Here is a 15663-nt window from a genome sequence, read left to right as displayed (position 1 = left end):
CAGAAATCATTGAACAAATCTGTATCACATTTAAACAGAAATAGCAATCTATCCGAGGTAAATCTGTACCAGGAACTCAATAAACTGTGTTAGACTGTGCCACTCCAGGGCTGAAATGGATGATCCTGTGCTACATTCTGGCCTATTTGCACTTTAGCGTTGTACTAGTGGGTCTGGATACAAGCATCAGCCAAATGCCCTAAATGTAAATATGAATTCTTTAAGACAGTGTCTGAAACTGCCTTTTCTTGGCCTTTATTTTCCTATGGAGAAGTAAAAGGCACTCCAGTGTGTAATAGGCATACATACGTGAAGGGCATGCTGCATGCAGGCGTGGAGAATAGAGGCTGGAGGAAGCACCCCAGGCTGCAGGGAGCCTTGCACATCCTCCAGAGCCTGAGGGAAGAGGCCACATTCTACCAAGCTGCAAATGTTACTGAAATCCACTGCTGCAACCTGCAGAGAATAACAGATGGATGAAAGAAAGAGGAAATGAGAGGGGGAAGGTGAAGATTGCTGTGTTCTCAGGATCAACACTGGCAGTGTCAGTCAGAATCTGTTTGGGGTTTGGGTTACCAGAGAGCAGCAGGACCTATAGTGAGTGCTCCAAACGAGTGACCTTTCAGGAATCCACCAAGCAAGAGGATTGAAGAACACTAGTGTTTCTTTAATGGCCATGCCAATCACAAGAGCACCAATGAAACCAACTCACCTAAATCAGCTGACCTGGACATAATGCATCCTTCACAAAATGAGCCGCCTAACAGCGATAGCAGTGACACAAAAGAAACCAAATGACCCGAACCAAGTCCAATTTTCATTTAGCTTCACACTATAACGCAAAGATGGAGGACATCCTAAATGATTTAGATTTTAGATTTAGATTATTTTACCTGAGTTGGAAGGATGGGTGAATAGCAGTTAAAAAGCTGGGGCACTTTCAGAAGATTCCTCTTCCATAGCTGCAATGAGACAAGGTCACTGTTAGGTCATGCATTATGGCAATTTGCACTAATCATAATTATGCATTCTTTCAATTTTGTTCATCACGTTTACTTTTTAAAAAGCTGTAATTAAATATAATTATTACTAAATTACACCAGATGGTGTCTAAACCAACAGCAAAAAAAAAACACAATACAATACATCACCTCCATTTTTGTAATGTAGTCTTTGAATTTTTTTTCTAGCTCAGAGAGTAGCATGTTATCCATTTCAACCCCAGTTTCTTCCACTGATTTACTTGAAAAGACCTCCATTGCCACTGGTGGCATAGAATTCTCCTGATGGTTAGATTTGTCCAAATTAAGGGCCCAGTTTAAAGTTGAAATAGCAGGCTGTAAGCACAACAAAAGACATGTTAATCATGCAGTATTATTGTAACAATGTCACTGGACATTTTAAGTATTTATATTGTCCTGTGCGCAGAAACAATTGACTGTTCATTCATTGATTGTCTGTAAGCGCTTATCCAGTTCAGGGGCACGGTGGGTCCGGAGCCTACGCAAAATCACTTGGTGCAAGGCGGGAACACACCCTGGAAGGGGCGCCAGTCCTTCGCAGGGAAACACTCAGTCACACATTCACTAACACACTTATGAGTCGCCAATCCACCTACTAAAGTGTGTTTTTGGACTGTGGGAGGAAACAGGAGCACCCGGAGGAAACCCACGTGGACACAGGGAGAACACACCAAACTCCTCACAGTCAGTCAGTCACCCGGAGAGGGACTTGAACCCACAGCCCACATTTACAACAATACCATAGTAAATACAATTACAAATAAAAATGAAAATGATTCCATACTCCAAAGAGGTAACAGGCAATGTAACTGAGGTTGTGGTATGATGGTTTAGGTTCTTGTGATACACTGTTTCCATCTTTGGTGAACACATGTGTAACAGGCTGTGTAGATGACTTGTTGGTGGAGAGCAAGGCCTTCCCTGCTTTCAGAATTCTGTGGACAGAAACAATCCTGAAGCTGGTACAGGAACAAGAGCCATAAACAGTTTTAATATAATATAAACTAGCACATATTTACTGAGTCAATAAATACCTTTACACAAGTCTCATTTCATTTGTTTGCACATTCTCACCTTTTGAAAATATGTCTCTTTTCAGGCTCTTCAATATCAAGACAAACCACCCAGCCCTTTTGAAATAAAAAAAGACAAGACATTTTAAGAAATTTTAAATAATTTACTTTTACTTAGGATTTTCTTTTGGTTAGTCAATTATGAAACACTACAACTCTGACCTGGAAAGCTCCTGACACATCGCCTCTGGCTATTTTCTCCCTCCATTTCTTAAGAGGGTTTGTTAAAGCAGGAGATTTAAGGTTGCCAGTGAGGTTTAACTCATATGAAGCTTCGGATTGCCATGCCTTGTGTTTCACACTGTCAAATACAAACTCTGGGGTCACAATCCACTTCCCTAAAAAAAGAGCAGATTGTCAAAAAGCTTTCATGCATTCATTCATTCCTTGTTTGTAACCGCTTATCCAGTTCAGGGTTTCAGTGGATCAGAAGACTACATGGAATCACTAGATACAATGCAGGAACACACCTAGGAATGTTCCATTACAGGAAGATTCCTTTGCAGGGTGACAAACACTCACACATTCACACCTGTGGACACTATTGAGTAGCCATTCCTATGGGACTGTGGGAAGAAATTGAAACACCCGGAGGAAACCCACGGAGACGCAGGGAGAACACACCTCCCACACAGAGCCATGCTCGAACCCACAACCCCAGGACCCTGGAGCTGTGTGACTATGACACTACCTGCTGTGCCAAATGTTAAAAAGCTTATTGTATAAAAATAATTATAAACATAAAAAAAGACAGCTAGGGAAACGGAAAAAAATGATTAAGATATAATTTGCCATTTCAAGTTTTTATGCTTTATGTTCACAGGCTGAATATAGTATAGGTCTCTAGCATGTGACCAAATTAATACTACTTATTATCCACCCATCCTTCCATTATCTGTAACCATTTATCCATTTCAGGGTCACGGTGAGCCTGCCTGGAATCATTGGGTGCAAGGCGGGAATACACCCTGGAGGGGGCGCCAGTCCTTCACAGGGCAACACACACACACTCACACCTACGGACACTTTTGAGTCGCCAATCCACCTACCAATGTGTGTTTTTGGACTGTGGGAGGAAACCAGAGCACCTGGAGGAAACCCACGCAGACAGAGAACACACCAAACTCCTCACAGACAGTCACCCGGAGCAGGAATCGAACCCACAACCTCCAGGTCCCTGGAGCTGTGTGACTACAACACCACCTGCTGCACCACCATGCCACCCATGCTACTTATTATGAAGAACAAAAATCAATCAAACGGCACAGATTGTTTTGAATTGAATATTGGCAACCTAAGAAAATTCAATCAAGTGTATGATTCCCATCCCGACGGGCTTGGTTAGTCACACCTTATTTGTGCTTTTAACTAAGATGAACTTGTTTGCAGCAGGTCATTAATGCGAAGGTTGTAATAATCATCACCACTCACCTCCAGCACATGCTGCGATGAACTTCTCACTTGCTAAAGGATTAATGACTATAAGATGGGTCAACTCCTCTTTGTATTCCTGCAACACATTGGGTCATTACTTTCTGCAAAGAAGTTGGAATATCTCAATTTTCTAACACACAATGTCACCTTACTATTTTGGTTTTTAACCTGTCAGTGGGAGAGCTGAGCCAAAGGTTAAGAACTGAAAGGTGGATTTTATTCCTGTGAGACATCAATAAGTAGGGAGAGCAGTCAGTAACTAAATTAAGAGTGTATTGAGGGCAAGGACAAAATTACGGAGACAAAAATACACCTTAGCATCAAGCAATTAGGGTCACTTTCCAGGTCTAATCACTACCACTTCTTTTTTGGGAGAATACAGTAAGCCAGGTAAAATGTCTGGATTGTTTGCCAAAGAACAAGCTGCGTGATCCTGTAATTTCAGGATTTGTGAAGGATATAAGCAGATTGCTTTCTACAGTCATAGTTGATGTTTTAACTAACTTGAGTATAGCATTTGAATTGTGGCCTCATTTAGAAAATGTACTTGAATTTCATCCTGTAATTTCACAGAAACAAAATATAAAAACTATATATTTCTTAAATCTTTTTAATTAATAACATACTTTTAAATCACTAACTAAACGTTCAGTGGTTTTCAATCTTATAATTAAGACCCATCAGAGTATGATATAGAGCTAACCCAGTAAACAAGGAACGTCCCTGGACGTTCAAAATAGGTCTAAACGTAGTCTGTCCGTCGAGGACATATTTTAAACGTCAATGGACGTCCAAAATCCATCTTAATAAGTTAGTTAAGTGGTGACCAATCGATAACGTCAGTGGACGTCCAAAATGCGTTTTATACAAGTAATTTATTTCGGGACCAATTAATAACGTCAATGGACGTCCACAATACGTCTAATAGTCGTTTTTTCAATGTCAGTGTTTGGACGTCTTTTCAACTTTCATTTTCAACCTTAAGAGAACGTTGATTAGACGGCAGTCATTACGTTATTTCAAGGTTGAATCAACAGCTAAATGTTTACTGGGAAAGTGTGGACTGTCGGGGTGGAAGTTTCACAACCACTGCACTAAACTCATGTGCCTGCAGGATTCCTTAGTGCTTTTCTCTCGTAGTGTCAATACTCACAGAGCCTCCTACATATTTCCCACGTAGATGCCGGATGCCCCGAAGCAGCTCCCGTTTCTTTTGGGGAGACTTGATTCCAGACATTTGAAAGACATAATCACTCCTCACCATCCTACCTGGGAGATATGGGTTATCACTGTGAATGAGGAGGTTTAGGGGCGGCTTCTGCAAAATGTAATGTTACAGAAGAAGGAAAACCAACGGTTAACGTAATATATAACTAAACGTATAAGAACAGAATGAGGAGAGTGAGACAGAGAGAAAAGAGGAAAAAGAGCAAGAGCGAGGCGAAACACGTGTCCGCGTGTGTGAAAGAGTTAATCGGGTTTAAGGTGTCTTTTCTGGTATTTATTTTGTTAAGCAAATTTGATTTTTTTTCCCAGAACATTATTTTCCAACTGTCTCACCTGCTGTCCTGAATTAACCGTAAGGGCTGTGTAGTGTGTAAACTGTAAATGCTGGCTGCTGGGAAACAAATTAAACCTCTATCTAGTGTTTATCACCGTTTCGAAGACGCGCCCAAACTCTTGTATATCCGGAGACTATGAGTTAGTAAGTGGCCGAAATATTTCTCTCTATTGTCATTTCATTGACCACTCTCATTTCCTCCAATAGTCATTGTTTCTGACAAAAAAAAAAATCAAATTTTCTCTTATGAAGACAGTTGAAAAGAAAAACAAACAACTCCCCTAAATCAGCCCGATAAAGTGTCGGCCCACGGCCATGTCTAATCACGTGTGACCTGGGCGGGCTTTTAGCGTGGGACACTGAAAAACGGGGTTGAGGTTTAATAATCTCCAAATATAACCCATTTTCTCTTTCTTTAAAACTGACATGTAAATCATGGCGTAAATAAAAATGATCTATTTCATAAAATAAATTAAAGTTCTATGCAAATAAACATTAAAAACGCACAAGTTGATTGTATTAAAGAGAGTCTCCCCCGTATTTTCAATGGTTTGTGCCGCTCCACGAATAAGATGGGTAGATCACAAATTACCACCTAGTCCCTATAGAGTGCACAATATGGGTCAAAACATAAGGGCTTCCGCGACAATATAACACATTATATATCTGACGACAAGCTTTTTACAATACGGTTAGAGTTTTACCACGTTTGACCTCACTTTAAGCGCATTATTTAAACCTCAGTTTAATGACCAATGAAGTGCACTTCGTAGAAGAAGGGAGCGATTTGAGACACAGCCATGTTTGTTTTGGGCTGAAGCTGCATGCTGCTGGTTGTTAGAGACGCTTGTGCGACGAGGCGCAGTGTTTGGTTTTACGGAAACAAACACTGAAGATACACTTTTGCGGAGAATTGTAGCTAATTTCTTTAACGTTCAAGGCCTTCGCTTAAATCCCTGACGAAACGTTGAGCCGTCGGTTTTGTTCGGTGTGTGTTCTCTAAGCTCTGTTAGCGACAAATCCACGCTAACGTTAACGTTGCTACTAAATCCCCTTCTTACCCTCTACCGCAAACTCAACCGTTGTCAACAAATCTGGCACCTGTTTTTTTGTACATTCAGTCCTTCACTGTGGTATAACACCGCACGTTATACTTTACCCATGATAATCTGACTCATTGCTTCTCTCCAAGTTGAATTGTAGTTTGTTTAAATCACCTGACAGAGAGATATTGCGGTGTTTCATGTATGTATTTATCTTTTGAAGAGCATGATAGCCTTTCAGTCTTAGACACAACAGAATTCATCACGTAATCATGAATTCACCAGTGTGAAATGAAATATAAATAATGACAATAAGGATTATTTGCCTTGGAGCTGGAGTACTACAGACTGTTCGACAGAATAAGGTAACGTTACACTGAAGGGTGTAGGTGTTTCTACATGCAAAAATTGAATAAAAAAAAAAATCCCTCACTTAAAGCCCCATCATCATCAAAAAAAAAAAACCACGTCTGAGATATTAAGACTTTGTGTAGCTGGCCTCTGTGGTGATCAGCATGTATATGTTTCTTTCAAGAAGCAGCCTAAATGGAAATACTCCTTCTACGGGCTTAATGTCCATTTGTGCAATGTATGGGCTGGAAAATAAATCATGTCTTCATGTGTTAACATGCCCCATCATGGTATTTTCCAAGCCAGTGTTTCTCAACGTTGGACTCTGAGGCATATTATCCTGAACATTATAGTGGTTTTCCTGATTTAAAGGAACACTACACAATAACTTTACTTTCAGCTTCAAAATAATTATGAGGCTTCACCGACCTGTATTTGGGAGAAGAGAGTCTACATTAGTGCTAATCTGGACTCAGCACTGCAGAAGCTGCATTATGTATCTTAGGAAGAGGGCAGGTTGCCTCCAGGACAGTGTTGAAAAGCACTGGTCTAACCCTAATGGCAATATGTAGTAAATGTATGCTGATGTGTTTGTGAAAGTTCTGCTTCAGGTATTGCCTCAGCCAAATAATTACAGTTGGATTAATTTACAATGATTTAGGAATGTGTGCTTCCCATATCTGCATGGGTTTCCTCTGGGTGCTCCGCTTTTCTTTCACAGTCCAGAAAAACGTTTGTATGTGGATTGGTGACTGTTGTAGAAAACAATTTTATTACTTTGTGTTTGTTGACAAATATCCTTAAATGATGATTAGTTAAATTAGCATTTATAACTACATACTCATTGTGTGAAATCCTGTACCCTATATGCATGTATATGAATGACTAACCAGTATTTACATTATTAATTACTTACACATGTAGTTAAACATTTTTGCTTGATTCTGCACTACTAACTCATATGATAATTACTCCTCAAAACATATTATAAGCTAACTTCACTATATGGCATGATAACTTGATATTGACACACAGTTTTAATTCTTAACGTCTAACCTTGAACAGATGTGCACTCCAGGATTGTAACACACTGACATCATAGTGTTGGGCATGGAGGCGCTGATCTGTAGCTTCTTCTTGTGGCCTTGAAGTGTATTTCTAACTCCCTAAATTTTAGTCTCTAGGGAAAAAGTGCTGAGAAGAGAGGCCCATTGTAAGCCTGACCAGATAATGAATGTCTTCAGGGTCACAACAGGCACCTGAATATTGCACGTGAAGAGCTGAGTACTAACACGTGAAATTATGCATATTAATATACGCTAATCAGCCAGAAACGCCTCACCACCAGGCTATACGTCATCATGGGTATAACTTTTTGAGTCAGATGATGGGAGGTCAGAATTTTCACTTGGGAGGGGTATTAGACTGTTCTCAATGTGTGAATTCTCCTGGATCCAGTATTTTGGTAAATAAATACTTTGATTTGCTTTGAACTTCACTCGACTGGTGTCTGCGACTCTCTCGTAACGGACATGCCTCCCCCGAAGAGGGAGAGTGTATTTTGGACCTTTTTGTTATTTTCTCATTAGTTGGTAAATTTTAAATACTTTGAGAATGGTCCAAAGAAACATTTTTATCTTCATGACTCAAAAGTGAGTGAATGTGTGAGTGTGTGTTGCTCTGTGATGGACTTGTACCCCTTCAGGGTTCCTGCTTTGCACCCAGTGATTCCAGGTAGGCTTTGGACTCACTGCAACTCTGTACTGGATAAATGTTACAGATAATGAATGAATGAATGATTTAGAAATGTAATTTTTTTAAAGCGTCTTCATTAATATCTGCAGTATGTTTATTTGAACATTTTCTCTGTTTAGGATTCTGATCTGGTCTGGGAAGCACTATGTGAGATGTGGATGAATAACTAGTGCTAGCAAGTACAAGTCGCCTAATGCTCACTGCAGACGAACACACTGAGTCACATATTTTGATGGATACTGATGTTGTTGAGTGAACAACTTCTAAATTATTGTTTTTCTTCAAATAGAATGAAAAACTAAGTTATTAATCTCAAATAGACTGCTTACCTGGCTTTTAGATGGTTTTAATGACGTTTTATCCTCATTAGTTTTGTGGCTTCAGTGGAAAACAAAGGTGGCAAACCTCAGAATCCACCCCTGAAGCTAAATGGACGTACTCAGGAGACACATTAACATTTTTGCAATTCTTTCTGAAAGCCAAACTCACTATAAAAATAACACTATTTACATTTTTTAACAGGTTTTGGTGCAGTCACACAGCTTCAGGGTTGGGGGTTCGAGTCCTCATAGGTTGGTGTTTTTTTCCATCTGTGTCCACATTGGTTTCCTCCAGGTGCTTGCTCCAGTTTCATCTCACAACATGCACCTTTCAAAAGTTTTTGGAGGTGTGAATGTTTGGTGCCCTGTGAAGGACAGACGCCCCGTCCAGGGTGTGTTTCTGCCTTGTGTGCAGTGATTCCATGTAGGATCCAGACCAACCACAACCCTGAACTGGATAAGCGGTTACAGACAATGAATTAAGTGGCCAAATTGTTCATTATTTGTTTGCTTTATGAAATAAATAAGGTGCTAAATTGGGCAACTGGCTATTTTGCACCGCAAGTCTTTAATTAGTTAATTGGTACATTATTACAAATAGGATGGCACGGTGGCACAGCAGGTAGTGTCGCAGTCACACAGGAGGTTGTGGATTCAAGTCCTGCTCCAGGTGACTGTTTGTGAGGAGTTTTGTGTGTTCTCCCTGTGTCTGCGTGGGTTTCCTCCGGGTGCTTCTGTTGCCTCCCACAGTTCAAAAACACACATTGTTAGGTGGATTGGTGACTCAAAAAGTGTGCATAGGTGTGAGTGTTGCCCTGTGAAGGACTGGCGCCCCCTCAGGCGTGTGTACCTGCCTTGTGCCCAGTGATTCCGGGTAGGCTCTGGACCCACCGTGACCCTGAACTGGTTAGGAGGTTACAGACCATGAATGAATGAATTATTACAATTAACTGGTAAATTCAAAATGGTGTAAATGCACTTTCCTGGCCCATGTAGATCATAAAACAGCAACAGAAATTTGACAAAATCAGATGAATGAATGATTTGTCTGATTCTGATCTTGTCCAATGAAAAGCATGCATTCTTCAGTTAATTAATACATTCCATGTACAAATTCATCCCAGCTTTAGGTTTTATAATCATTAAGACTCTAAGTTATAGTGATAATAAAGTTATGACTATGTTACACTGGAGTTTTTGGAATGATGGAAAACCCTGGGCAGGTTCCGCTATAAAATTAGATCGTTCTCCAAAACATCTTGAGGTGAAATGATGTGCCTGTTTAATTTATTATGTTTCCTTAAAAGTAAATACCCTCCATTTTAGGGCATTTAGTTTTAAGCGAACATGTCGGAGGGGTTTTTAAAACGCCAGCAGAGGCACTGGCTGCTAAATATTTCACACCTTCTTCAGGCTAAGGTGTGTGTGTGTGTGTGTGTGTGTGTGTGTGTGTGTGTGTGTGTGTGTGTGTGTGTGTGTGTGTGTGTGTGTGTGTGTGTGTGTGTGTGTGTGTGTGTGTGTGTGTGTGTGTGTGTGTGTGTGTGTGTGTGTGTGTGTGTGTGTGTGTGAGAGAGAGAGAGAGGAGAGGGGGTGGGTTAGAGGCATGCTTGTTTCGCTTTAAGTGCAGGGAGAATACATCTGCCCCATGTCTTTTCCTCTTTCTCTCTCTCTCTTTCTCTCTCCCTCCCTCTCTCTCCTGTGGCATCTCTCAGAAGTACTTGGAGACTCCACAACATCTGAGTTCAAAATAGCTAACAAGACAAAGAAGATGGAGCGAGCATCTGCCTAATTAGGCCCTGTGTGGTGACAGGCTGAACCTGACACTTTTCCCACAACTCTCATGTGAATCACATACCGGCAATGATGCACATCCCTTTGTAACACAGGCTGCACTCATACACACACATACACACACACACACACACACACATACACACAAACACACACAATGACTCACTCAGTCCCAGTGTAATTACACTGTGGAGTTCCTAATCCTGGGCCTGTAAAAACCCTCCCAAGCTTGCTCTCTTGCTCCTCTCTCTCTCTCTCTCTCTCTCTCCTCTGCAGATAGCACAAACAACTTGGAGGCTCATACAGAGTTTAGAAAATAATAAAAGCGCAAGCTTAACTGCAGAATCTGTCAGCTGAGGGAAATAATATTTGTCCAGCTGGACAGTCTCTCTCTTTGTGTGGGTTAAATTAATGTTGAGATTTCTGTCTGCGTTCTGCGTGGTGGGTGCGTGGTGTCAGGGAGGTAGCTCAGGTTGTTTGGAATTTGACAGGGATTATTAAAATCAGCTCACATGAAGGAGGAACAGTGGCAGCAAAGCCAAATTGACACTGACACTCTCCATTATACTCCATCTGACTCATGATGACATCCTCAGATACTGTATCTCTCTCTCTCTCTCTCTCTCTCTCTCTCTCTCTCTCTCTCTCTCTCTGTCTTGCGCTCTCTCTCTCTCTTGCTCTTTCTCTCTCTCTGTCTTGCGCTCTCTCTCTCTCTCTCTCACACACACACATTCTCACTCTCACATTCTCTATACTTTGTTTATCTCACTCTCTTTTATTCCTCAGTCTGGGAAAAATGTCATGCTGTCTTGGTCTTATTTGCTTCACCTGTCCCCTCTCTATCATTCTTTCTGTTCTTAACTGTCTTTTGTTTATATCATTAATTCTGTCTTTCTCTTCTTCATCTGTGTTCCTCTGTTGTTCTTCCATATACTCTTTTGTATTTGTATCTCTCTCTCTCTCTCTATCTCTCTCTCTCTCTCTTTCATACTCACTCACTTATCCACCTCTCCTTTCTTTCTCTCATTCTCTCTCTGACTCTCTGTCTATCTGCCGCTCACCCCCCCCCCCCCACACACACCCCCTTGGCCTTGTGTTTGATGCAGGTGTTGAACAAGATGGTCTTGTAGTGGGAGGACAGTAAATAGATTGTTTATTTAAAGTATGGATGAGCAGCGTGTTCACAGTTGATTTACTTTTGATGGAACCCTGTGCTTTAAATATGCATTTATTACTGCTGTGCTCAAGTGGAAATTGAAAAGCATTCATTTTTGGCAGAGAAGGGGAGAGTGATTGATAGATAACAGAAGGGTCAAAGTATCTTATAAGAGATGATATCCAGCGGCTTGGTTCAGGTGGTCTTGGTATACAGCTCCTGATAAGGATCTTGTTGGAGGAGAAATCAAATCATCACATCTCATGAGCCGTTGCATGTGCCAGAGGATGTGTTTCATCAACAGCTAGGCTTTTCTAGAATGGATGTCATTGAGACAAGTACTGTACATAAGCAGACATCTATAAGAGTCTGAAGGAGTTTACTTCAAAAGCTAGAACTGTAGTGTTAGAGGCAGGCGTAGAATCAAAATCTGGGAGGATTCAGCTGCAGTGCTTCTTTTAATGAGTTTATACACTTTAATGTAGTATGTAAATATTTACTGTATTGAACATAAATTGCAAAGGAGACACCTAAGTTGTAAATGTAATAATTAATTGGTGTCAGTAATAATAGACTGGTAGATATTTGAATTGTAGGTTTAAACCACATAAATGTAAATGTGAGAGTTTAAAGTTATGATTCTATTGCTAAAATTATATATTTTATGATGACTAATAAACTTAATTGGCCAAACGTTTCTTTACGAAATTTTTATAATCCAAGGATTACTTCTTATAATCGATATTTGTGAATAATAAAATTTAGTGGTTTTCTGTCATCTCTTCATTTAAACAAAATAATAAAAGCAAAACATGTTCTGTAGTTTCAAATGAGTGTGAATCTGGATTCATTTCACTACAAAAAAATAATATGTAATAAAATATATATCTTTATGTAATTAAATTTGTGTGATACAGCTACCTTCTAGTGCTTGAGTTAGGTGTGTTTGAGTTTGGCAGAATTTAAAAAAAAAAATGTCTTGGCCATTTTTAGCTATATGTGGTTAATATTTAAATCACTCAAAAGTGTACTACTGGTGTTTGTGTTTGAGACAGTTGATATTTTCTCTCTCTCTTCTCACACAGAGAGATGGAATGGTTAAATGACTTTCCAAACGATCATGCCTTTGTGGATCTATTCACGCCAGATATCCCAGGTGATGTGGACCTCCAACTCTTGATCCGGGACACTGAGGAGAAACTAAAACTCAATGCCAACAGGTCAGTCGTGTCTCATGTTCGTTAATTTCCTGAAAAGTGGAAAACTACACCTGAATTGTGGTACAATGTTCAGATTTGTTGGGGATGTTTACATTATTTTGCCTCTTTTAGCAAATTTAACTAAGCAGCATGAAATCAGCAAGTTTGGGGTCTGAAGTTTAGCGCTAGCATAACAACACAAATATAGCTAACAAGCAAATAAGGCCCTAAAATCCATAACTAAAGGAGTCTAAAGAAACCTCAAACCAGAAATTCTAGAGGGCTTGTTCTAGAATTTAAAGCATGGAAGTTATAATTAAAACTAAAGCTTATTTAAGTAATAGAACCATAATCAAAAGTTCAGTGATGAAAAGGTATTGGTGTTAATAGTAGGGCTGGCCCCTTTTATTTGAATATTTGTTGGTTGGGTAGGAATTCGGTTTAGAATTTTGAGATTCAGATATTTGTTTTTTTGGATAAATATGCCTATCGATAATGGCAACCCTCCACTCCACATGTATTCAGCCTTGTCAACATAAAAGTCTTGAATGGAGCCTAAAACATCTGCAGCAACCTACTTATAATGAAGCATGTCAAAGCTACAGTTCAGTTTATCAGCTTTACCCCTCAAATTAGAACACTTCCACAAAGCTCTGGTTTATCTGTGTACACTCTGTACCCTTAGTAGCACCGTATATGCACGAGTTAGCAAACGAATCAGCGAGCGGAGCCATGCTGGGAGCCGCAGTACAGCCTTAATTTTAAAGCGGGCACTGAGAGCTAATTTTCTGAACAATAGAGCTGGCCCCAAGTATTCAGGTATTCAGATGTTTGTTTGTTAGGTAGGTATTCCGTATATAATTTCAAGATTTGGATAATCAGTTTTTTTATAAATATGGCTATCAATAAATGCAATGCTCCACGCAACCCACATTCAGGTTCTCCAGCAGTAAAAACAGTGCTCTCCCCACACCACCCATATTCAGGCTCATCAGCATAAAAGTCTTTTTGCAAATGAAGTCTAAAACTGAGTCTGTATAAGCTTATAACATTCAACAAGTTTATTTATTATTTTTTTAAATGGTTACATTTATATATAGCTCCTTTCTAGAAACCCAAGGACACTTTACAATCAACACTGCACTGAATGCCATTGCATTCAACATTCAATCAACACACACACTGGTGAGAATCAGCAACCTTCTACCATATAGGAATGACTGTCCACCTAGATGACCGCATCAAGCACTAGGATTTCACCAGGATAGACTGCCAATCCATATCTGGGCATACACACATTCTCACACACACACACACACATAGAAATTCATTAACATAAAACATTTGCTTACACCAGGACAATTATTAAAAAAGCCTATTCACCCAACCTCCGTTATTTTCGGACTGTGGGAGGAAACTGGAGACCGTGGAGGAAACCCTCACAGACACAGGGAGAACATGGAAAATCCACCCAAACGGTGTATACCAAGATCCAAGATCCCAGCACTGAGAGGCGAAAGTGCTAACCACCAAGCCACTGTGCCACCCGTTCAGTTATATCTTCATATACAGCTACAGCAAAACCACAATGGGATCCTGCTAAATCCAAACTTTATTTTACTTGAAACATTGCATATTTGTTTAAACTTGAGAATCTCTCAGCTTTCTTAAGATTAGTTGAGATTCATTTTTATTTTTGTCTTAGCAATATTCAAAATGAAATTAGTTCCATGCACAGCCCTAGGGTTAACAAAGACAAAGACAAAAAATAAAAAGTAGGGAACAGCAGCTACGTATTACTCAGTGGGTTCTCTGCAGTATAAAAATACCTCCTCTTGAGCCAGTGTGCTTCCAGAGCTTTAGCCTCCAATCTACATTTGAGGTAGCCTATTGCATCTACTTCTTTTCACATTATAGAATATATTTAACATTGGGTCCAGATGATTAACTGAGGCTTGATGAATAGTGCACCACTTCATCTGAAATCAATAAACTCAAACACATGCTTTGCCAGGGTCCAGGTCTTTTTTTTTCTCATCACTGATAATGGACTCCCTCTCTATCAGACATTCATGTTTTGTTTTGAGTGAAGGACACACTGAAGAGAGCTCCATAAATAAAGGGTATTTTTATACTGCAGCTTTTGAGATGAAGAGCATGTCTCTTGTGGCAGATGGATCTCACCTTCTTGCACAGAACCTTTTGGAGGACATTGCACAGAAGCTTCTAAAGTACAGTAATATTATTGACAACACAGTAACATGTATATGTTGAATGAATGTGTTATGAATAGACATTGTCCTGATCTGATTTCAAATATTGATATCGGCATATTAAGCATTTTTTTTATCTGATCAGTATCAGATTTGTCCAGAATGAACCTTAGCCCAATTATTTGTTTTACGGCAGTAGTCACATGAGTGGTGTAAACAAAGTGCCAAACTTGTTGTAGGATGTGTCTAAAATACCTGTAATGTAAAAATATATTAAATTAGAAAATAAAACCAGTCTAACAGCACTTTAAAGTGGTATTTGATTATTTCATTCACCTTGAGTGATCTAGTTTTACTACTGCAGTATTGCACTCATGTATTTATACAAATGCTTGTAATATGTATTTTGTTTACTTTATTTTGTGAAAATGCCATTTTTTTCTTAATGCACTTCAGTGATATTTAGTTGGCAAGCACCAACAGTGCACTGATTTTAATAACTATAATGTACTAGAAGTGTTCATTATGCCAGAGTATTATCTAAAAATACAAAACACAAGTACCATAGCAAGACTCAATATCTGAAGATATTCAATAATATATTTTTTGGATTGAGACTGGAGGCAAAAACAACAACAACAACAACAAAAACTCTTGTTTTGGAAATCTCTAGTTATGAACAAACTATATTAGCGAACCAATTTAAATCGAGTTAAATATCTGTAAGTTTTTCCACTGTTTTTAT

General features: G+C 39.5%; 2 protein-coding genes across 7 annotated transcripts in view; one reads left to right on the top strand and one right to left on the bottom strand.

Moving 5' to 3' along the window:
• Nucleotides 1-5386, bottom strand: part of LOC136677877 (SMC5-SMC6 complex localization factor protein 1-like) — a 32133-nt gene extending 26747 nt beyond the window's left edge. Inside the window, exons 1-9 of one of the 3 annotated variants that reach the window (XM_066655571.1) lie at nucleotides 5090-5386; nucleotides 4683-4847; nucleotides 3527-3605; nucleotides 2258-2433; nucleotides 2097-2152; nucleotides 1807-1957; nucleotides 1152-1337; nucleotides 894-962; nucleotides 310-456 (exon numbers count right to left, since the gene is read on the bottom strand). In XM_066655571.1, the coding sequence (XP_066511668.1) occupies nucleotides 310-456; nucleotides 894-962; nucleotides 1152-1337; nucleotides 1807-1957; nucleotides 2097-2152; nucleotides 2258-2433; nucleotides 3527-3605; nucleotides 4683-4793 (975 nt within the window). In that variant the 5' untranslated portion in view covers nucleotides 4794-4847; nucleotides 5090-5386. The remainder of the gene's footprint in view (nucleotides 1-309; nucleotides 457-893; nucleotides 963-1151; nucleotides 1338-1806; nucleotides 1958-2096; nucleotides 2153-2257; nucleotides 2434-3526; nucleotides 3606-4682; nucleotides 4848-5089) is intronic. The other 2 variants (XM_066655572.1, XM_066655573.1) reach the window with 2 other exon arrangements.
• A 523-nt stretch (nucleotides 5387-5909) lies between these two features.
• LOC136679461 (uncharacterized protein KIAA0825-like) overlaps nucleotides 5910-15663 on the top strand; it is a 121917-nt gene continuing 112163 nt past the window's right edge. For 2 of the 4 annotated variants that reach the window (XM_066657987.1, XM_066657988.1), the window contains exons 1-2: nucleotides 5911-6498; nucleotides 12592-12726. In XM_066657987.1, the coding sequence (XP_066514084.1) occupies nucleotides 12596-12726 (131 nt within the window). In that variant the 5' untranslated portion in view covers nucleotides 5911-6498; nucleotides 12592-12595. Of the gene's footprint in view, nucleotides 6499-8702; nucleotides 8812-12591; nucleotides 12727-15663 lie in introns of those variants that run through there. The other 2 variants (XM_066657985.1, XM_066657986.1) reach the window with 2 other exon arrangements.

The sequence above is a fragment of the Hoplias malabaricus genome, chromosome Y (genome assembly GCF_029633855.1).
Source record: "Hoplias malabaricus isolate fHopMal1 chromosome Y, fHopMal1.hap1, whole genome shotgun sequence".
In the NCBI taxonomy this organism is placed as follows: Eukaryota; Metazoa; Chordata; class Actinopteri; order Characiformes; family Erythrinidae; genus Hoplias; species Hoplias malabaricus.
Note: the sequence above shows the minus strand (reverse complement) of the source record. Positions and strands in the feature narration are given on the sequence as shown.